At 39.8% G+C, this 24,063-nt stretch overlaps 1 protein-coding gene across 2 annotated transcripts in view; it reads left to right on the top strand.

Annotated features, from left to right (window-relative positions):
* The window catches only part of LOC137874016 (receptor-type tyrosine-protein phosphatase gamma-like), a 598,619-nt gene that overhangs the window by 518,439 nt on the left and 56,117 nt on the right, over positions 1 to 24,063 (top strand). For both annotated transcript variants that reach the window (XM_068712605.1, XM_068712604.1), the window contains exons 10-13: positions 3,156 to 3,264; positions 3,836 to 3,885; positions 4,188 to 4,947; positions 12,763 to 12,916. In XM_068712605.1, the coding sequence (XP_068568706.1) occupies positions 3,156 to 3,264; positions 3,836 to 3,885; positions 4,188 to 4,947; positions 12,763 to 12,916 (1,073 nt within the window). The remainder of the gene's footprint in view (positions 1 to 3,155; positions 3,265 to 3,835; positions 3,886 to 4,187; positions 4,948 to 12,762; positions 12,917 to 24,063) is intronic.

Consider the following 24,063-nt stretch of genomic DNA (forward strand, 5'->3'; position numbering starts at 1 on the left):
TCATTCTGGACACCAACATATACAATTCATATTAACGTTATTTTTTGTCGACGATACTGAAAAAATGGACCAATATTTGATTCTGCACCTGATGCTGAAGAGTTGGGAATATTTTTACTTTTTTGTGCGTCTAAAACTGCTAGAAAGACGCAAAGCAAGGATCAAAAGAGGAGCACTTGGCCGGCCGTAGGAAGACAATAGTTTTGCTGCCGATGTGATTCTAGTGATGGATCTCGGCCCCAAAATGCAACAGTCCTGCAATAAATCCTCCTTCATGAAGATTACAATGTATAGTTTGTGATGCTGCTGAATTGCATTGGGTGATAATGATTGGTGTTTATAATATTGAGTTTGCCTTTGTTCATGTAATATGGTGGACAGAATATTAAATTCACTTCTCAAAATGCAATGAAACTCAACAAGCACCACAAACTGCAGCCATCAAAATAAGACATTCTGTTTATCAGCTGCTGTTGATGCCACTGTACATCAAAGCCCTGAGATGCTTGCATGAAACCCTCTGATTTACAAAATTTTTGCCACCCATCTGTGTGAGAGCAGGAGTCAGCCGGAAGTGTTAGTGTAAACAGCAACAGCTCTGCACATCCGTTCTGTACAGTCCCATGGTGCATTTGTGGTGATGATATCTAGTTCCCTCTGAACACAGGATGGAGATTAGGAGTTGTGTGGCAATCCACACATAAATTGTGAAAATGTATAATTAGCACAGTTCCACTCTCAAAATGGAAATGTGTGCTTGTTTTTATTGAATGTGCTACGTGTATCATTTAATCATTGGTATATCATCAACAAAACAGTTTCATTGTCAGTGAAAATAATGTAACCAAGTGGCTCTGCCACTGAGAATATTGTCAGCCTTAAGCTGCATACCTGGTCACTGTACATGAACTATATCCTAATGCCATTCTAAGATAAACACATCAACAACAACGGGTTGACCAGAATAGGAAACTGTTCCATTCCTGACGCCAAGACATGTAACACGTAACATACAATGTCAAACTCCCCTCAAGCCCCTGATGGGCTTGAGGGGGACAGGCTGTGGACCCCCATGCTAGTCCAGATGAGATTCTGTTTGACAGTGCTGTAACTATAATGGGTAGGAGGGGGAGTCTTGTGGTTGTAATACGATGACGAGCATGCATAGAGATGATCACTCTTGACCGTCAGTGGTTTTAGCAGTAGAGCAGTCGTCCTTCAATCAGAGGGTTGGTGGTTCGATTCCCGGCTCCACTAGTTCATGTCGATGTGTCCTTCGGCAAGGTCCCCCAAGCTGTGCCTACGGTGTATGAATGTGTCTGAATGGTAGAAAGTCCTGATGACTGTAAAGAATCTTAGCTAAAAGGTGAATTTGCTCTTTATTTACAGAATATGATTTTACTTTGAAAACATTTCAAGAAGGATTACATGACGAGTAAGACGTGTAAATGTATGTGTAAATAATAAACACATTTGTATTAACTATTAACTATTGCAAGTTATGTCTTGCTTTTTGTGTGTTATCTATAGTAATAATAATAATGGTCCAAAATGTTATAAAATTGTCATAAACAAATTTTCTTAAAAACAAAGAAAAATCTTCACATTTTCTTGAAGTAGGACAAGCAAACCCAATTTCTCATACAATCTTTATTCACTGTAAAAATTCAGAATGTAGTAATGATTGCTGTTACCGTCTGATTCACACGGTATCCTGTCAATAAGGGCAGTACTGGCACTTTTTTCCACATCAAGCACTGTCACAGACTGTATACAGGAAGTGAAGGTTGTCACCGACACGACAGCCATTAGTTTGTGGACCACAGTTTCGAAGCATTGAGTTTGACTGGGCTGTTGGCATATTGGTTATTGGCAGTTGCCATCTTGATTTTTGGCTGTCACCATCTTGTTTTTTTTGGACCCAGAAGTGACAATAGAGGGTGAAGCTAAGTGGAGACCAACATGTTACAATCAACTTACTGTACATGAACTCAAGACAAACTGTGAAAGGGTTAAAGTTCTAAGACGAAAACACAGACAACCGGACAACACTGTGTAGCGACCTGTCAAAAGCATCCCCTGCTTTATGGCCTATTTGACTCTAAATGGACAATAATTTACTAAATGAACATCATGCTGTATTGAAGAAGACTTGAAACTAGAGATTGAGACCATAAACTCATGTTTACAATGTTTACTGAGGTAATAAATCAAGAGAGAAGTAGAGTCATTTTCTCATAGACTTCTATACAACCAGAGGAGTCGCCCCCTGATGGACATTAGAGAGAATGCAGCTTTAAGACACAAAGCATTGGCTTCACGTTTCAGAGCTGGAGGTTTCCTGTGTGGGAGTGACCATGGGGAAATAAAGAAACACACATTTTGGATGAATGGCTTAGGCTGAACCACAGAAAGAGAGGGGCATTGTCTGGTTTCAGATAGCTATAGCTAGAATAGAAAGTTAACTGGCTGTATTAAAGGTTTGCTGTAGAGAAATAATAGAGTGTATTGGGATAAGATGGGCTCCTGGCTGACCTTCACTGAAGCTTCATTAGGAGAACACCAGACTACACTGGCTTATACCCGCATCCCAAGCTGTAAAACACTGCAGTCTCCAAGATGTTATTTATACTGTTTAACTTGTGTTATGCATTAATTTTGATTAATAATTGAAGCAAGAAAATCGGACTCCTCTTTGAAGGACATTTAAGTTGATGGTTGAATTAATTCCAAGCCATTATTTCCTTGCTACACTCACTATACTCTTGGTGTTCCTGGCCACATATAAGTCCACCATAGGCTACTGTGAAGTACTACTTTTGTATTTTGTGTATGTCGTGTTTGTGTGTGTGTGTGTTGTCCAGTCTGTGTCGGTGTAGCTGTTTGCGGACAACCTGACGGAATAACTTATATGGATAAAAGGCACGTATTCATTTTCAAGTTTGACCTACTTATAGATAGTTGGGGTAAGTTTTGTAATTAAGGGGTGTTTGTTCCCTTGATTGAAAAACATCCTTAAGAACCACATCTTAATCTATGCAACCTCCTCTGGATATAAACTCCTGGCCCTGTAACTGAATTAATATGACTTTTGATACAAACTTGGAGGACCTTACTGATTTTGTTTGTTTGTGTGTGTTATGTCTGTTTTCCAGGAGGCCGTCATATCTCCCGTCTCCCCCGATGTGCTGTACCTGTTTCGAGTCCAGGCCATCTGCATGAATGACATGCGCAGTGACTTCAGCCAGAGCATGCTCTTCAGAGGTAACAAAGAAACACACACACACACACACACACACACACACACACACACACACACACACACACACACACACACACACGAGGACCGTTTAGACCCAAAGTGCTCATGAATTGCAGCCACATTATCTTTAGTGTCAATATGAGCATCAGTACACATCTCTTCCATGTATACAGCCCTCTCTCAACATGCGTTGCATATTGTCTTACATTTGTGCAAGCAGTATCTTTTGACAGTTAGGATTCCTTTGATCGTGGTGAAATCTTTCATATTCAGTTTATTTATGTGAGCTCATATCAACAGCTGCAGGCTAAAGAGAAGGTGATAGAGGGAAGGAAAGACATACAGTAACAGTAAGAAGCTAAAATGCAGTGAGATGAATTAATTTAATCTCTTTTATTGGCTACCCCATAAAGTATTCAGCTCCTTGCATTTCCATTATGTCATGTTGTGATTATGTGCTTGCAATGCACTCATGGATGTCTCATAGACACCCCTTCAGTGAGATTTGTCTGGTTGCCTCTTCTGTGTTTAACAGTGGAATATCCCATTTTTTCTTTCTTCCCTGTGTATCAGCAAACACCACCAGGATCTTTGAGGGGACAAGGATTGTGAAAACTGGAATGGTAAGGGAAGCAGAGGTGAATCACTGCTAATGTTTTATCACATTTTATCCAGCAGAGAGCAGTGTCTATATCAGCATTATTCTTCCCTGTATGGACAGGAAGGTCTTAAAGGGTATTAAAGTCAGGTTTAGAAAGCAGTGGTTCATATGAAACAGGGTAACAAGGTTGTTCCAATCCTGACCTAGATCCAAACATATTGGACTGAACACTTAAATATAACTAAAGGTGTAAACTCCGTAGTCACTGATGTCAAAATCAACAAATAATTTCAGATTCTAATCATTAACTTGTTTCTTTCTCAGCCGACAGTGTCTCCAGCCTCCTCAGCCGACATGGCTCCCATCTCCTCCGGCTCATCTACTTGGACCTCCTCAGGCATCCCCTTTTCCTTTGTCTCCATGGCGACAGGAATCGGCCCGTCTTCCAGCGGTAGTCAGGCAACGGTGGCGTCCGTGGTGACCAGCACTTTACTGGCCGGCCTGGGCTTCAGCGGCGGTGTCATCTCCTCCTTCCCCAGCTCTGTTTGGCCGAGCAGAGCGCCGACCCATAACCGCAACTCCGCACGCCAGAACACTGAATCCGCCGAGCCCGCCAAAGACGCCACCTCTTCTGCCTCGACGGCTGCAGCCAAAGAAAATGGTGAGGCTGGGGGCGAGGACAGAGAGAACAGCAAGGGTCAAGGGGAGGATGAAGAGAGGGAAGGAGAGGAAAAGGATGAAGAGGAGGAAGAAGAAGAGAAAGAGGAGAAGAAGAAGAGGAAGGGATCAGTAGGTGTGGCCGTGGAAGGGAGGAAGGGCAACAGAACGGCAAAGAATGAACCATCCAGCGACACACTGGATGCTACTGCAAAGGAGAAAAAACAGACTGAACCGGATCCAACTAACATGCCACCTGTAGAAGACCAACTGGAGGTGTATACCCACAATCCACTTGACATCAACTCAACTACCAGCACAGAGGCAGTCAATGAAATGGCAGAGTTCCCTCTCTCAAAGGAGCCAGTAGCAACACTCAGACCCTTAGGGAGGGACAAGAAGCACTGGCCTTTCTCTATCCACACTGGTGAGTGACCTAATGTGCTAAAGCCTCATGTGAACAATTCCCTTTATTGTAGCACAAAAACAAGAAAAGGGCTAATTTGGTGAATTTGCAAAATTGGAGAATTTTTCTGCTTTTGTACAAATTTGATCACTTCAAAAAAGTCCCAACTTGTTTAGTGACACCAGCAGCAGTTACATGAACCATTTTTTTCCATCTAAATGTCTAGGATTTATTTGGTGAACATAAAAGGAAATAACTGGATAAGGTCAACATTGAGTATTCGGAAAGTCCTTAGAGGTATTTGTCTCTCCAAAAGGCTGTTCCTTTATCAAGTGCCCTCCAGTCAAGGATCCAATTTTAAGGAATCCATAAAAATAAAATCACTCATCCAAGTGTTTGATATCTACGGTGCTCAAGGCCCTCCTGATGGACCTCTTGACGTGAGGTTACATTGACAAAATGGTCATTTTGGATGAAGTGTTGGATTAATTGAAATCGTGCATGGTCTTTAGATGTTTGTACCTCAACGTGGCAGTGATACATGGGGGCTTTTTGTGCAAATAAGTAAAGTAATAAAACCACTGATTTGAGTAACATATTATTTGTATTCATATAGCAACGTTTCCAAATATCCGCAAAAGTAAACCCAATGTCAGTATTGCTTTCATGTTTCCATAGAAAAGTAACAGGAAGATGTTTGATCGTTGTGTTATTCTCCTGTTATCATATTGTTATTCTCCTGTCATTTTCTGGAGGTGTGAGATCAGCTGTTATGCAATTTGTTTAAGATTAAGATAAAGATGCTGAAAACATGTTTAATGCTGCAGCTGGTTCTGGCAATGTAAACGATGCTTCAGGGAGTCCAAATTTGATATAATAGTTTATTTTATTAAAACTGAGAATATAGATTAAGTCACACATCTCAGTGAAGGTTAAAGTTCATCACTGAATGCTGGAGAATCCCCCATTAGCATGTTACCATTGCGTATTAGCCAGACGCAGCTTGCACCTGCTGGGCACACAATTTCTTGGGTGTATTTGATTTGGGTTGCTTAGCATGTTCGTCTGGTGGTGCATTAAATCAATGAATAATCAAGTAGATGCAACTTTTTCTAACCATGCAGAGGTACAATAGTGCTAACCTTAACTGATAATCCCTTCGTCAATTGCAAGCTGCAACCTCTATTTAGAACATGTATTTGTTCCAGAGTGTCAGCTGAGTGCAGAGTTTCTCCTCTCTGGATCTCTGGAGCTCTGCCCTCCTGCGGCCGCAGACACACCAGCAGCAGCTTCTCTGCTGCAGCTGCTGATTTGGCTCCTTCTTTTGTTCACACACTTCATCAGGACTTTTGTATGCGACTTTTGCTGTTACTCTGTAATGAATACCCTTTAAAATGTACCCAAGTACAATACAGTCATAAAAAGTACTTAAAGTAAATTACCTTTTTTTAAATACACAGTACAAGTACACAAAAAATGACCCAGTTACAAAAGTAAATGTAATTTGTTACTTCAAACCACCACTCGGTATTAGGTGTAATATTTACAAATTTCCCTCTGGGGATGAATAAAGTATGTATCTATCCATCTAATGATGGACAACTATATTGAATATAGATAAACAGCCTATTGTTCATCTTTATTAGAGCTGTAGAAAAAAAAGTTGAAGCAAGACCATCAACGTAATAGAGTTGGATAATAGAGTATAATGTGTTGTATGCAGGTAGTGCTGGGCTCTTCCATAAAGGCCTATATATCCAAAGGCTTTAATGTAGTAAGTGATGATGAATTGCAGTGATATAGAGTGGATGAATTGCAGTGATATAGAGTGGATGAATTGCAGTGATGTGGAGCAAAGTAAAGTGTTAACAGAGTTCCAGCAGGAGCTGAGAGCAGACCTAATGCTTTTCCTCTCCCTGCTCCCCCTCCTCCTCCCCCCATTTAAAACTTTCAGCAGGGCACTGCATTAGCCAAGCGAACACCATGGGACATCAATTCAATTTCAAGTGCTTTGAAACATAGACTAAGCGCAAGACCAGACATTATTATGAACAAAAGCAATCTCCTGATATTCCCCGGAAACGGCTTTCTCAATCTCTTTGTCGAAGCACATTTAGCAAATTTTATTCAGTTTGAGCTGGATGGACTCAAGGGTAAAAGCTTAAAAGTTGTAGTACAACTTCGAAAAAAACAGTAACTGTATTCATTTGTCTCAGAACCTCTGATGTGGGAGGTGTTTTTATAATGACTGTATGCTTTTAGTACTTCAGAAAGCAAACAACTACAAATCCCTGTGAGCATGAGAAGAACAACAAGAACATTTTGAAGCTTTAATTGTAAAACTGCATGTTCTGAAAACTACGCTAAGTTGGGTCAAAGTTAGCAGGATGTAGCACAGGGTCTCATACAGTTACAACAGATGGTATTTAGTTTTGTGGTACTTGTACTTTATTCCACTACATCCATCAGATTGTAGTTAGTAGTTACTTTGCAGATTGAGAGTTTACAAAACAATATGATCAATTTGTAACTGCAAATACAAATGAGTCAAAATCAGTTACACATTGACCAGAAACACTTTTCATAAATGCACCACTTATTATATTTCAATGATATAATATACATACTGATAAGAAGATGCTGTTCTGTAAGGGGAAGCACCGATCCAACTTTGTTAATCCAGGCTTATCAGCTGATACCAGTATCTGATACCAGTGTTTAATGAATAAGCTGTCTGATCACAGTGTGGAAGTGACTGGGATCATTCGTTTATGTGTAAGAGGATCAGGCTTGACTTAAACATTGCTTTCCTAACCTTGTAAAACAAAATATGCCCCTTTCAAGTCTCCTCTCACTAAGATACTAGAAGTACTAATGGGAGCTAGTGGCAGGTGATTGGTCGGTGACATGACTATCCTTGTTTTTCTTCTTTTTCCTTCTTTTTTCTTTATAATTATCTGGCTGACAGTTTTATTGTGAAAACTCACCATTTTTTTATTCCAATAATAATTTGAACACCAGCAACTTGGTAAAAGAAAATCTTAAACATGAACAGGAATTACAATTCAAGTGGAAACCTTTTTATTGCAGCTACAAATTAGTCAAAGCTTACACAGGAATTTAAATCCAAATAAATACTGTATATAATATTAACATAGGATTGAATTTAATAAATTGGCCCCATTGTCATATCCAATCCAGCTATTTGAATCAGGAACTGCCAGATATCAGTAACTGTATTGGTGCATAAAAAATTCTGTATGAGTATTTTGCTTTGGGTACTTCAAATACATGTTGCTGAATATTCTTTTACTTCAGAAAAGGATGTGAATACTTTTCCCAGCACCATTAAACTGTGAGCTTGTTCATAACCTTCAGTCCACCTTTGTAACGTACACACAGCTTTACTGGGGACACACTAGGGACCCCGCCTGTGGTACTGGAATGTTAAAGCTACAATCATACAATCGGGAAAAACTGCAAAATGAAGCAGAAATCCTCTTCTGTTTATCCCCAAATTCCCTCACTCTCGTCCTATCTTGCTCTATCTGTGCTCCTGTCTCTTCTGCATCCTCCCCCTTCTCTGCTTATCAAATGAAGTCATACTTTCTCCATACTTTTTCTTTTCTTTTCTTTACTCACTTCATCTCTTTTTAGTCCCTCTCCTCCCTTCCTGTGCCCCCCCCCCCTCTCTGCTTCTCCCTCTCCTCTCGCTCTGATCTGAGTGCTGGCCTACTTTCAGAAATGGCGAGAGGAGATGAGGCTTGCAGGCTAGACTCAGCTGCAGGGGAGGACAAAAAAAGAGACTCTGCTTCATTTATAGTTACATGTGTGTGTGTATAGTGTGTGTTAGCTCCTATACAGTACACATCTCACTACGCAGTGACTGGATGTGTGTGTGTGTGTGTGTGTGTGTGTGTGTGTGTGTGTGTGTATGTGTGTGTGTGTGTGTGTGTGTGTGTTATGTGTTATGTGTTATGTGTTTGCGTGCTGCTGGCAAGGGTTTATATATTTATTTATTTATTTTTGGCAGAGCGCTGTAATCGTAAGAGAAAGGCAGGGGGGAAAGAGAAGGGAACAGAGGCAGGCAGCGTTTCTCTGTGTGCACTGTGCATGTCTGTGCGTGCGTGTGTGGATGTAAGGAAGGAGATGCACACTTAGTGCCGATGCAAGCCAGCTGCGGCGCAGTGCAGGGGCCCGGCCTGATGTAGTGTTCGGCTCAAGGCAAAGCTGCAGATTGAAGGCCATGGGGGCCGGCGTCAGCTCCGGCAACGTCACGGTTGCAGCCGCGGAAGTGGGTAGGTGGTGCTGATGGTTGTGGTGTAGATTAAGGGACTTAAAAAGCAAATTGGATTTTACAAATGACTGAAATCATCCAGAGCTGTGTGTTGTTTTGATGCAGTTATCTGGCAGCACTTCCTCACAGAGTGAGCAGGGCTCAGAGCAGGGAGGACATCAGCTGAGAAATGTATTCATTTTGATTTGATTTGATGGTTTGTATTCGCTGCAGCACCTTCAGTTAAAGAAACAACTTTGTGTTTGGCGGTTTTACCTAGCATGAGATATTGATCTGTTTCCTCTAGGTGTCCCGTACTGAGATACAGTCGGTCCAGAATGTGTTTAGCTTAGCTTAGCAAATAAGCTGCTTCCCAATTCCACTCTATTCTGATAAAGTATGCACTATGTAGAGCATGGCAACATGAACAGGAAATGAAACAAGACATCAGCAATTCCAACAGATGCTGATCAAACTTTGTAACAGTTCACCCAAAGTAAAATTAGCAATCCTTCCATGGAGAAAGCAAAAAGGTTTTTTAAAGATGTCATACTCTGTCAGGGCCTGTCTCGTCACTGTCCACAATTTGTTTAGTTTTTTCTTCCAGCTGTTAGCTCTTAGTTAGCTTTTCGTTTCCTTTGTGAATTGTAATGTTGGACATGCACGCTTGAAAACATTTTTGAGTAGATTTAATTTACTCAGTTTTCCAGTGTGAACAGCCTGATTCCTTGGTTTACATAAAGATTCAAATAGGTTGGCTTTGTGCTTTGGTTTGAGAAACAATGGACCAATCAGAGCCTTGCAGCCAGGAAGTCAAAATGGTGTAGGCTGTCAAGTTACAGAAATAACTTTTAGTTTGTATAGATTTAACTGCTCCTAGTAACCTCCTGTGGGAAAGCACAGGAGATAATAATAAGGAAATATCTGGGCCTTGTACATCTTCCCCTTTTCATAAATCTGTTGTCATGCCATTACAATAACTGAATCAACAAGTATGCACATCAGTCTGTAGTGGATATTTTGATAATGAAGTGTTAAAACCTCTTGGAGCCTCGACCGATTTTTAGGCCCTCAGCTCGAAAAAAGCATACCCATACAATAATGAGTGTAGCGTTGCAACTGTAAGCGCTATTTTAATACTTTTGGTAGTAAAATAACCCTAACACTTGAGAGATGTGTTGATATGTGTAAATATCAGTATATATGTTACTGGTTAAGAGTAGATTAAGATGTAACACAGCACAAATTGAAAATTCTAATTTTCGAATGGAAAAAAAAGCAATTTCAGGATATTTCTTTATTGGAAATCATGTAGCTACAAGTATTCCAGCTCTCCCAGATCATAGAACTATATGTTGAGGGTCTCTAAACAAATTTTGACTTTGATAAAGTGAAGCTTTATCTAGTACATCTTGATCTAGTACGGAGAGGTCAAACGAGGTCAACCAAAATGTAATTTTGTTCCAGCTGTTTCATTGTAATTTTATATACTATATAATTATATATTTCACTTCTTTTATCACTAATAGTGTTCAATCTATCCATATGCAGCAGTTTGGCATTATTTTGAGAGCCTTTCTGAGAGTTAATGTTTGTCATCCATGGGATTTTCTCGTCTGAATTCCAGTTTTTTTATCCTCCAGAGCCTTAAAGCCAGTGTAAAGGGCCGATTTGACCCAATGAACGTTTCATAGACGCGTCACAGCCTGCTCTGTTGAAACAACCTAACGTGACTTTGAATGACAGAATCCGTTAGCCAATCATAAAATAAAAACTACCCGAGTGTCAAATTTCTCAAATCCGATTTGCTGAGACGTATAACCCTGCCCCTTCCGCTAGCAGGCACACGAGGCACACGATGGCACCGCCAGCTTTGAATCCAGGCAGAGACGGATGAGCTGGGCAGATAGATACTAAACATGAACGGATTCATTTTTTTTTTTTGTTGCAGAACATCTCAAAGTAAGGAGCTGGTTTATGATGTGATCGATTATGCGGATTATGATGATGGCTTTGTTTTGTAAGTAAAACTGCGAGGCTGTGTCGTAGCGGAATGTGAAAAATGGCTGCTGCGGCCGTCTGGTCGCTAGCGATCTCCGGAGCTAACGGATGTTAGCATTGAATTCATTTTTCAAAACGTTATTGGCATAAATGTGGTGAGTGGGACTGCCTAGGGGGCGCTATATCAATTGTGTTACTTGGTATTATACGTAGCTTTGTCATATGTTGTGTTTGGAGTGTGTACAAACAGCTGAGATGACTTTGTAGTGCGGGAGCTGCAGTTTGAGCAGGTATGCGGCATCATTATATTCGTTACTGATGAGTGCACGTTATGAGTGGATTCATTTTTGGATGCATGTTTCGCCCCCACCGGCGGGGGCGCTCGGCTCCAAGAGGTTTTAAATCTCAGCATTTGTAAGTGCTCTTCTCCCAATATACTGTTATTACTGTGAGAGACGTTTGCTGTGTTTTACTGCATTATACAACATTATTTCAGTCACTGAAATGCATTTGCTAAGTATGACACTGCCTAATAGGATACAATTTAAGAAGTAATGAGATTTTGAACTGAAACTCGTTGGTGGAAGCATACAACTCTTAGGTGGTAATTTCATTTTTTTTAAACACACAATTACTTGAAAGTTGGCCTGAAGTCTTTAGCAGTGCTGCGTTTTTGGGATCACCCTACTGCAGCAGTGGACTAAACCATGTGCATAACTTATTCAGTCAACAGTAATAGTTTACTTATTATGCTAATAATGGAAAGAAGAATTGGGACACAGTCAAAGGTGAAAAATGTCCTAAAATGTTCCTTCCTAAAAACGTTTTATATTTTATTTCCCATGCTGACATTTCAGGGTACCATCTAGTAATGTGTGCATCTGCCCTCTGCAGTTTTGCATGTTTTAAGGACTACCTTTGCCAGAAATCTTGTCATGCTAGTCGACACTCACCAACTTTTTGCTGCTCTCACATTGACACAGTTGAGATTAGTTCTTGTTTTGTGTTAAACTTCCAGCTCCTTCAAACAGCGACATTAAAATTACACCACATCCAAGTTAAAGGACTTTAGGAGTTGTACCAAATATTTGTAGTTCAATATTTCAGTTGATTTTCAAACAAGTGTGCTCCGAGGTCAACCTATCCTTGATTCAGTTGTTTCCAACACTTTATCAACAGTGTTTAATGATAAAAAGAGGAAACTGTCTCAACATCTCTGACTTTGATTCCTTTCTTTTCAATATCATTGGTTCTACAACAAGAGCTAAGTGGTTCATATATTTGTGTTGTAATATGAAGCATTGATCATGTGTGATCCCACACAAAGGTGTTATTATTACCAGTAACTCTATCATTCCAACCAGCTTTCTTCCCTCTTCTTCTTTTTTGTTACTTCTTTATTACGTTCACTTTATCCAATCCTGATTTCCACATATAGTGAGAATCAACATTCTTATTAGAGTTTACTCTTTACATAGCATCCACTGCTTCCACCTTCCATCATATCCTCATTCCACCTGAGGATAATTCTGACCCTCATTACTTTCTTTTTGTTCCAGTCCGTCCCAGTGCCGCGACCAACCTGACCCACCGCGCAAGGCCGGGGTATGGGGCGGGGCTGGGCCGTATGGAGTGGCTGGTACCTTTGGTGGTGGTTTCAGCTCTGACGGTCTTCTGCCTTGTTCTCCTGCTGGCTGTGCTCGTCTACTGGAGGTGGGTACAACAACACCATCACTTATAAACTACGTATGACTTCGTCCATAGATTAGAAGGTGAATGGATGACAGGAAGTTTGAATGTGTGATGCTGCATTTGTTTATAGTTGAAGATGGAAAGCGGATGCTAATCTTGGTACATTACAGATACTGAGGAGGGTAAAAAATGGACACCGGCAGCTCAAAAGCACCATACAAGTTTCAGTATATAACGTAAATCAGCATTATGTTGCGGCTGTGTCATGGCTTGGTGAAGCGATCTGTTGGGATTAGAAAACAAGGGATTTTACATAATTCTCAAATGGATATGATTGGTGTGTGTAAGTGTGTGTGTGTGTGTGTGTGTGTGTGTGTGTGTGTGTGTGTGTGTGTGTGTGTGTGTGTCTGAAAACAGCTCATGCCCATGTTCATCCGCTCCACTATCTTTAAGTGCCTGGTCCTTTTTTGCCGGAGATATATAACTTCTTACATTTACTGGCTTATTACCTTAAACATTTTTTTTAATGACACATTTAATTTGTTTCTGACACAGTAAAACTGATAGAGACAGCTTGTTAATCCTCCGATCAACATCAATGTCACTGTATTGATGCAGCCAAATTCACAATATACTAAACTATTTTTTTTCTGTTTCTGTTCTGAAATCTGGTGAATGCTAAAAGAATAATAGTTGCTACAGTAAAAGTGTTGGTTAAAATAGTGCGTTGTTCAAATGGTACTATATTGACTGAAGTCGATATTCATTTATCTTAGAATATGGTGAGAAATCTATATCTATGTATTGTGGTGGAAAATAGAGTCTTTTCATGCTGAAATACATAATACCAAAAACCAGGTAGTCTTTTAAGTATTTATTCTCTGCGCAGAGAAGGTTCAATCATCACAACAGAATGCATACAGTCTCAGTGAGGAAGAACCAAGAAAAAAGTGAACAAGCTTTCTTTATACAGAATGAGCAAAGGTGGGGGCCGATGGCCAACGTTACAGACATTTCGGTCTCAGACTTTTGGTCTCAGACTGATGGGAACAACAATCAAAAACAAACGGCCAGCAACCAAAACAAGCAGCCCAAAGGCCTTGGCATGGAACATTCTCATACAACACAGTTAGTTATCGATGTGAACAGAGAGGGAGAATCCTTCTTTTGCACAACAGAGACACGGTGAAGTTCAACAAAGTCCAGAGCAAAATAACTTATGCATGAATACAATATACTGAGTAGAAATATATACTACGTAAAAAATTACCATTACAATATCTGTAAACTTTTCAAAGAGAGCAATGAAAAAGTTGCTCAATGATAAAACCCATTCAGTTGCAGAACCAAGTGGAAAAGAGCCTAGCTTGAAGAGAGGGCAGGACTGCTCTCTATGTCATGATTCAAATCTGACTTGGAGGCATTTTAAATATTTAGCAGTAAGAAGTAGTTTACATCTAGAGACCCTTTTATAGGTGCTAATTTGTCTGGATTGCTTGGCAAAACTTCCGTTGGTTGCCAACATGCACATTCATGCATATTGTTGTGACGTTGGCTGTAAAAGGGTCCATTTACAGTTGACTGTCTTGGAAACCATTTTCCTTTTTTATTATGTTGGCAACTGGAGATGAGCAACTTTTCTAAATTACAGTAAATGACAAACCGCAAACGTTTTTGACCGTTGTGCCTTACAATAAGTGCATCAGAATTAAAAATGATTTTATTTTTCCAAATCAGACTTAGGAATTCTGAGTTTGGACATATGCAGGGCTAGGGTTACATGATTACCTTCAACCTGGGAGAAACCAGTAGTTCTTTGTGTGATCATGTTTGTCCACCACTGCTGTAATCCATAACGAGCGCATGTAAGCTTGAACAATGAACAATAGCTTTTTTTCCTCAGTTTCTCCCTTGAGTGATACCCACACCTGCATCACTGATCTCTAACTCTGAAATTAACCTTTAACTTTACCCTCCTTACAGTAAGTAAGTAGTTCTTACACTGTATTGAAGTATCACATACAGTCAGAGATGGGCAGTATTTCTATTACTTGTATTTGAAATATGTATTTCAACTAGAAAATGCATTTCCTGCTGAAAATGCGTTAGAATGCTGAAAGCTGAAATTAATTGCAAAAATATTGCTGAAAATACAGAAATGGGAGACTACCTGTCTGAAAAATGTTGAAGCCCGAAAGCATTTAAACTGCACTGCTGAAAACCCTTCTAGTTGAAACGTCTAACTATGGTGTCTGTAGCTGAAAGTATGAGAAAGAAGAAGGCTTTGAAAGATGAAGAAGTTTAACAGGATTTGACGATTTTCTCCATAGATATCTTATTCAAAACAAATTGCAAAAAGCTTAATAATTAAAAAATGTAAAGATTATAAATATGAAAAGTCATGTCACCCTCTCCTGAAAGAGCTGAACATTTTGATATTCAAATGGTTTCTGTGGCTTAAAAAATGTCAGCAGTAGTGATATTTGTAGTAGTAGTAGTAGAAGTTGTAGTTGTAGTAGAAATATTGTTTAAAGTAAATCCTTCTACTTCCTCATACTTTCAGCTACAGACACCATTTTAACTTTCAAATGTTGAGAAAACCCTGATCAATGATTGTATGTTATAATCATTTTGATATCTTTTACACTTTTTGAACTGTAGCAATTTTGCTTTTATGTGTTTTTCAGTCCTTTTCTGCTTTTATAATGGGTGTGTATTGCGCAGCTTAGAGTGCGTGACGTCACCGCTAGAGTGAAGAGGAGCCTGAGATTCCTATGAAAAAAATATTTGTCTTTTGCGACTGACTCCTCAATTTTCACTCTTCATGCATCATTTTTGGATGGAAACGTAGCTAATCTTGTCCTTGTCGTAGACATATGATTGTGGAATCCCACAGATTTACACATTTGGCGCAAAAGCCTTTACTTGAGAGGAAAAACAACTTTCTCCTCCATAGACCCCAATGTTAAAACGTACTTCAAAAAAGTCTTGCACAGACAACCGTACCCCATTTCTAAATCGCCATTGAAGCCACTTTCTTTTACACTACAGACACAATTTTCGCTTGATCTGTTCTTCAAGTCATCCTTGCACTCCAGTATTAATATTGGAGCAATAGGGGCTATGGTTATGGGGGTTTTGGGGTTTTGTTTGACAGGTGTTTCCCAGTCTTTTCTCATGAAAAGGCGGCCAGGCTCACAGGTGTTCGTGCTTGAGCTAATTACTGATGTTTATAAACACACAGACTCACAGACTCTCCAACCGCTGCGTCGTCTGTTATATTAAATACTACGACCACTACTACAGCTATTACTATGACAACTGATACTACTACTTCTACTACTTCTTCTAATTACTAATACTTCTACTACTAATAACACTTCTACTTCAACTGCAACTTCTACTACTACTACTACAACAAATGTCACTGCTGCTACTACTAGTACTTATTCTAATGCTACTAATACTTCTACTACTAAAAATACTTCGACTACAAGTTCTACTACTACTCCAAATATCACTACTGCTGACATTTTTTAAGCCACAGAAACCATTCGAATTTCAAAATGTTCAGCTCTTTCAGGAGAGGGGTGATATTCATATTTGTAATCTTTAAACCTCACCTGCATCCCCTGACCGCACGTCCCTGGTTAAGTTCCATTAATAAAAAAAAAATATATATATATATATAATCAATCAAGTTGTTGTCTTTTAATAGCTTTGCTTAGTTACACTGACATTCTGTGACTGTTCTTCCTTTTTGTGGGGTTCACCAGAGCTTTGTGTACATTATATAGCCCAAACCTGAATGCTCTGCTATACCAAATTGTGAGAAAACGGAAAATCCAGAAAAAAGTATTTCATATATTTTAAATACAAAATACATGTATTGTATTTTGTTACATTTTCTGGCACCAGTATTTTGTATTTTATTTTAATACATTTATTTGAGGGGTATTTTGTATCAAAATACATTTTGATGTGTTTTTGCCCATCTCTGCATACAGTCAATGTTTAGCATATGCTTGTTCCAACACTTGGAACCCTTGAGTGAAGTATTCAAAGCTGAGATGTCATACCACTCCATCCTATGAGAATATACACGATACATTCTTTTCTACACATCTCCCCAAAATTCAGCTTGACCCATTTTGTTTATTGGCATGTCCACTAGAATTTAAAATATAGGTCTGTCAATTTAAACAATATTTGGCAGCAAAACACTGTCACAAAGTACACCGTCATGTTTTGCAATTCCTATTTTTTGAAGCTTGAGCAGAGTGCTAATAGTTTAAAATGATCTCACTGATGACATCAGGGTACATTGCCACACTCCCCCCTTGGGAGTGGGTATCTATATTTGGGGATCTATACGAATGCATCAGTTAGGGCCTTCTCCCTTTAGATAAGTTGCTTAACTCCATTCTTCATTATTCCAGCACTTTATACACTAACAGTAATGCTCAGCATCATGACAGCCTGAGAGTCAATGGGAGACGTTTAGTGTGAATTTGTCCTCTGAGTGACGGCGTCGTGGGGATGTCAAATCTTTTGTTGTGTTAATTAAAGCTCAATAAAATTATAAAAAAGTACAGAGAGTATTACATGAAACCTCCTGGGTGGCCTATTATGGGGAGAAAACAAGTTTTAAAGGATAACATTAAGCACAGTTATAAAAAAAAAGCTGTTTAGGCATTCAAATCACACCCAGGAATAAACTGAATTATTCTTTTCAGAAAACATTTAAATTTAAGGCAAAAATAAACCAAGTACAGATTTGGTTTTCAGGATTAATTAATATTCCTGCCAATGAAACCAGTGAGGACTTTCAGATTTAACAATATTTGATACTTATTCTGTAGTTAGATTTGTCACCACCAACCAATTGAATCATGGCAAGAACAAAGACAATAGTAAACTGCTGATTTTTGCATGCTACAGTGAAAGAGTTACACAACATTGTTTTTTTAGGGGATTGTGAATTTACAACGCTTTGTCCAACCTTTCTGATCCCTAGGCATCAATGAGCTCCATAGAGATGCTGCAACATATCATCATGTTGTCTGACAAGCACCAAAAGAGTACTGCACACTTTTTTATTGAAACACATCAATGCTGGTGGTAATATTGACATTTCACCAAATGTATAAAAATCGGCATTTCATTGTTGAAAATGGCTCCAAACACCATCTACTGTTTTAACAAAGCCAGTTTTGAGAAAGAGTGGAACATTTGGGATCAATCTACGTCATGAAATAAAAGAATGTTGAAGTCTTCTAATCCTCTCCTCCTCCTCTCCTCTCCACACAGCATCTATCACTTTTACTTTTTCACTAACCACTCTGTAGCATTACAATCACAGCACAAGTCTGTTCTCTCCTTTCTGTGAACGGGACATTAAGCTACCAGCACATTATACAATCTGGTGAATCAGTATGAAAAGGATAGTTTGTGTGGTTTGAAGCCCAGAAGCAGGAATACCAGAACGAGAGCAAAGCAATATACTGCTATGGATGGGGACAGCAGCAAAATGTATTTTAGACACCGAAAAGGATTGATATCAGTTTAAGTGTACACTATATTCAGAATATTTTCACCAATGTATCTTGCTGTCAGACAGCCCTTTTTGACTGGGAACTAAACTGAAAGTGTTGGGATCTGGCAGGAGTGTGTTTGGTTATCGGCAAGCATGAATAACTAAAAAATTGAAGTAGAATTAATAGAATTATTAATGTCAATAACATTATTAACAATTATTAATAATAACGGGGCACCACCCTGAGAACAGGGACTAATAACTAAATTATAAATTAAGTCTCATAATTAGTGTTCACTCACGATGTCAACAGTCAAAGTACTATTCCACATTCAAGAATGAACAGTAAAGGTTTGAATTACGGTCATTTAGCAGACACTTTTATCCAAAGCGACTTACAATTATCTATCTACCGTAGGCACAGCTACAGGAGCAATTTTTGGGCTAAGTGTCTTGCTCAAGGACACATTGACATGAGACTAGCGGAGCAGGAGCTGGGGATCGAACCACTGACCCTCTGATTGAAAGGCAGCCCTGCTCTCCACTTAGCCACGGTCACCCTTGAATTCGAGCACAGACCACATATCCAGCTATTATCACAAAACACATTCACAAAGTAACGAAGTATAACAGAGTTTATTAAATTCCAATAACAATTAAAGCTGCAAGCAGCGATGGACGGGCCCTCGCACCTTCCCGCGTCTCGGGGGTACTGGCAGGACACTGGCAGATGCGGCCGCGAATGTCTTTGACCATCGGACAACGCGTCTCGGAGTTTAACATATTTTTCCCGCTGGACTCGGCAATGCTGGAAATTATGTGGTGCAAATATTCCACCAGTTCCTGCATCCACTATGTGGCGCTAGAGAACATTCTTAAACATGCATTGTGTTGCTCTACATCAAGTGCAGACCACATCATGTAAATGTCATGTAAATCGGATTCCGTCTGTCACATAACGCTGACTTCCTGTTGCCAGTCGGTGGCGCTACGACTTTGAGTGAAAATTGGCTTGTAGACATCCTCAGGCAATGACTGTTATCAAGTATGGCAACTTTGGGACAGATTTAAGTAATTCCAGTGGAGTTACATCAGCTTGTTGTTTGATGGCGAATCACGTAAAATGGCCGCCACACCACGGCTATGTCATTCCAGTAGGTGGAGGTAGACATGTGTGTCGAATTTCAAGTAAATCGGACACAATGGGTAAGAGTTGCCGCAAGGCGTTGCCGGTCAGACTTCTAGGGGGCGCTAGCGAGCTACTTTTTCATACTTAAGCATGGGACCCATAAATTATCAAATTTTCTCGCAGTCCTGGTATGCTTGCCAAATATGGGGAGTTTTGGGATATGATAAAGTCCCCAAAAAGGCAATTCATTTGAGAGAAAAAGAATAATAATAATAATTAAAGCTGCAAGCAGCATTGATCGGGCCCTTGCAACTTCACGCACGTCTAGGGTACTGGCAGGACTCTGCTTGACGTGGCCATACATTTCTGTGACCGTCAGACTCTGGATGACGCGGCCATCCATTTCAGTGACCATCATACACTGAGTGCACGAGTTAAACGGTATTTCTTGGTACTGGCAGGACTCTGGGTGATGCAGCCATACATTTCTGTGACCGTCAGACTCTGGATGACGCGGCCATGCATTTCTGTGACCATCATACACTGCGTGCACGAGTTAGATGATTTTTCCTGCGTCGACCTGCAGCGTAGCAAGATCATGTTGCCAGGTCTTAAGCCTCAAATGTTTTAAGTGTACCTCCAATACAATCATAGATGTAAGCCTGTTAAGATCTTTAAGAAAATGAATGTGCGTGAATGCACTTCAATGTTTGAAATATAACAGACTGTCAGTTTATTGTGACGAAGTTCAACTCCCTACAGTGTCCTGCTGATTGTATTTGGACTTACATGAAAGTTAACAGAACACCAGTGTCATTTGTTTTTACATGAACACTTTAATTTGACACTGTTTTCATTTTAAGCTCTTCTGTAACTTTAGATTGTAGTGTGAAGCATTCATTGTAACATTTAACCTGATTCTCATGTAGAAGCTCTAGACAGATCATTTATACTAATGCCCACTGACATGGTTTGAAAAACACTGTTGATTAACTTTTGTTCTCCAAGCATCTTAGTTTGCACATATTTAGATCAGAGAAGTCTTTTTCTCATGGTGTGCCCACAAACCCTGTTTGGGCCGCTGTTATTATAGAATTCTGTTTACGTCCGTGGTTGCCAGTAGGTGGCGCTATGACTATGAGTTAATATTGGCATGCAGAAGTCCTAAAATCTCGACAGCAATCAAGCATGTCAAGTTTGGGGCAGTTTTGACAAAGTAAGGTTGAGTTACAAAAGCTTGATGGATGATGGCGAATCATGTAAAATTGCCGCGACACCAAGTCCATGTTATCCGATGAAACATCAAGCTTTTAGTAACTTTTAATCGTTAAGGTCTTTAGGTTGTTCTGACCAAATTCTAAGCTGATCGGATTATTTCCCTAGGAGGAGTTCGTAGTGCAGCACCTGGAAAAGAAAATAAAACCACAAGAAATTCATACAAAATTCAAAATGGCTGACTTCCGGTTGGGTTTAGAGCATGGACCCCTAAGACTTTTTTTTTAAGTCTACATGTGATACACCTGCTTACTTAATTTCATACATCTAGGTGAAACGTACTGCGAGGGCTGCATCGTCGAAATATTGTAGGGGGTGCTATCGAGCCGAGTTGCCACTCTGAAGCATTAAAACCACATCAGATAACTACATTCAGGATTTTAAATGTGTGTGACAAGTTTGATTTTGTTTTGAGTATTTTTAGCCCCTCAAAAACACCTTTGTTTTTCATGGCGAGGAATGCATAGCCACGGCAACGGCATTTCACGAAACAACAACCTTTGAGTAACTTTAAATCACAAAGGTCTTTAGATTGTTCTGACCAAATTCTAAGTTGATCTGATTAGTTCCCTGGGAGGAGTTCGTTAAAGTAGAGCGCCTGGAAATTGAAAAAACAACACTAGAAATTCAGACTAAATTCAAAATGGCTGACTTCCGGTTGGGTTTAGGGCATGGCCCCAAGAGACTTTTATTTAAGTCCACATGTGATACATGTGCCTACCAAATTTTGTTAATCTATGTGAAACGTACTGCGAGGGCTGCTTCGTCGAAATTTTGTAGGGGGCGCTATTGAGCCGATTTAACACTCTGATTGAATAAAATCATATTATAGAACTACATTTTGGCCTTGTGATCTGTGTGTCAAGTTTGCTTGTGTTTCGAGCTTTTTTAACCTCTCCAAATGACCATCGTTTTTCACGGCGAAGACTGCGTTACCACGGCAACGGCGTTCGACGAAACATCAAAAGCTTAGAGAACTGGCATAATGAACTTCTTACATTTGTGTGGAACAAATTTGATGTTGATCTGATTTTCCAACTAAGAGAAACAAGCCAAAGTATAAAGACTTTAACTTACTGTTGCCAGTAGGTGGCGCTATGACTGATTCAAAATTGGCTTACAGATGTCTTCAGGCCTGGAGTTTAATCAAACATGTGAAATCTGGTAAAGATCTGATGATGCGGAGTCGAGTTACATCAGTTTATTCGTTCATGGCGAAGGATCGAAATTCGCAGAGCCGCCACGTCGCCACGCTTCGACAACTTCCTACAATTTTCACAATGAAGCATTATCAAGGTCTTAAGGCTTTTGTGACAAAATTTGAGAGGGATCCGATTAATCTGTGAGCAGTAGGGTGTCAAAGTACACAACCTATGACTTCCTGTTGCCACTAGGTGGCGCTATTACTATGATTCTAAATTGTCATATACATGTGTTCAGGGTCAGGATGTTATGACATATGAGAAATTTGGAGCAGATTAGGCAATGTACAGCCGAGTTACAACAACTTCCTGTTTCATGGCGAATGGTGTTTTTTTGCCGCCACGCCACGGACACATAGTTCGATAACTTTTTGATCTTTGAGTATCGTTTCACTGCCAAGGTCTCAAGAGCATACTGACCAAATCTGAAGGCAATCGGGTTTAATCTCTAGGAGGAGTTCGTTAAAGTACGGTGCCTTGAAACGGTCCAAAAACGTCATAAAATTGAAAATGGCCGACTTCCTGTTTGGTTTAGGATATACCTCCTTTTGACTTTTTTGTACGTCCCATCACGTTCCACATACCTACCAAATTTCATACAGCTAGGTGAAACCCAAAGTTGGGGCTACTCTGTAGGGGGCGCTATCGAGCCAAAATGTCATGCCGCAGCTGGACACCCAAATAATACTGGAATTTTTACCACGATTGAATTTTGTGCCAAATTTCAAAAGATTCCCAGTATCCCAAGCACCTCCTTTTTGCGATGAAACTGGTACGATAATAATAATAATAATAATAATAATAATAATAATAATAATAATAATAAAAAACATTAGAATAACAATAGGTCCTCCGCTCCGACTACGTCGGTGCTCGGGCTCTAATTAAAGCTGCAAGCAGCGATGAGCGGGCCCTCGCATCTTTGCGTACGTCGAAGGTACTTACGAGACCTCAGCTTACGCGGCCAAGAATGTCTGCGACCATCAGATAACACGACCACGAGTTAGACGTTTTTTTCCTGCTTGGAGTATTTGACCCTGGAAATTGTGCTTTGCAAATAGTCCACCACTTCCTGCAACCACTGTGTGGCGCTAAACAACGTGCGTCAACATAATTTATGTTGCTCTATATCAAGTGTAGACAACATCATGTAACTTTCATGTGAATCGGATATAGTTTGTCAAATAACGCTGATTTCCTTTCGCCATTAGGTGGCGCTTTGACTTAGATGGAAAATTGGCTTGTAGACATCCTCAAGCCATGACTGTTATGAAGCATGGCACGTTTGGGACAGATTTGAACAAGTCCAGTGGAGATACATCAGCTTGCTGTTTCATGGGGAGTCACGTAAAATGGCCGCCACGCCACGGCTACACCATTCAATCAAACGTAAAGCTTTTGATAACTTTTAATCACAAAGGTCTTTAGATTGTAGTGGATCTGAAAAACTCCCTAGGAGGAGTTTGTTAAAGTATAGCACCTAGAAATGGTAAAAAATGAATGGAAAATGCACACAAAGATCAGACCAGACTTCTAGTATGGTTTACAGCATAGTCTCAAGAGACTTTTTTTAAATCTACATGTGGTACATGTGCCTACTAAATTTCATACATGGGGCTGGGGCTGCTTTGTTGAAAATTTGCAGGGGGCACTATCGAGGCAATTTATAACGGCCAAGCCAAAAATCCACATGAAATCTGTATTTGCATCACCTATGACATATGTACAAAGTTCCATGAGTTGAGTATCCCAAGTTACAAATAAATCTATCCAAATGAGCATTCCCGATTCTCTCGTACAGTCAAACGTCCGTCTCCTGAATCAAATAAATCATCTAAGCAACAAGTCCATACACTACTTCATGGTGATCTAGCAATAGCTTGTCTTAACAACTGGTTTCAAATGCACAGCTAACAGTATGAAAGCAAAGCTAACGATTAGTATGCTAATGCTAACGGCTAATCGCGATTAGCAACACAACTTGTTTTACACTGTAACATTTAGTCACAGTCCAACGTCCGTCTCC

Source organism: Cebidichthys violaceus, unplaced genomic scaffold, assembly GCF_023349555.1.
Source record: "Cebidichthys violaceus isolate CVI_PGR_0920_01 unplaced genomic scaffold, fCebVio1.0.p SCAF_17, whole genome shotgun sequence".
In the NCBI taxonomy this organism is placed as follows: Eukaryota; Metazoa; Chordata; class Actinopteri; order Perciformes; family Stichaeidae; genus Cebidichthys; species Cebidichthys violaceus.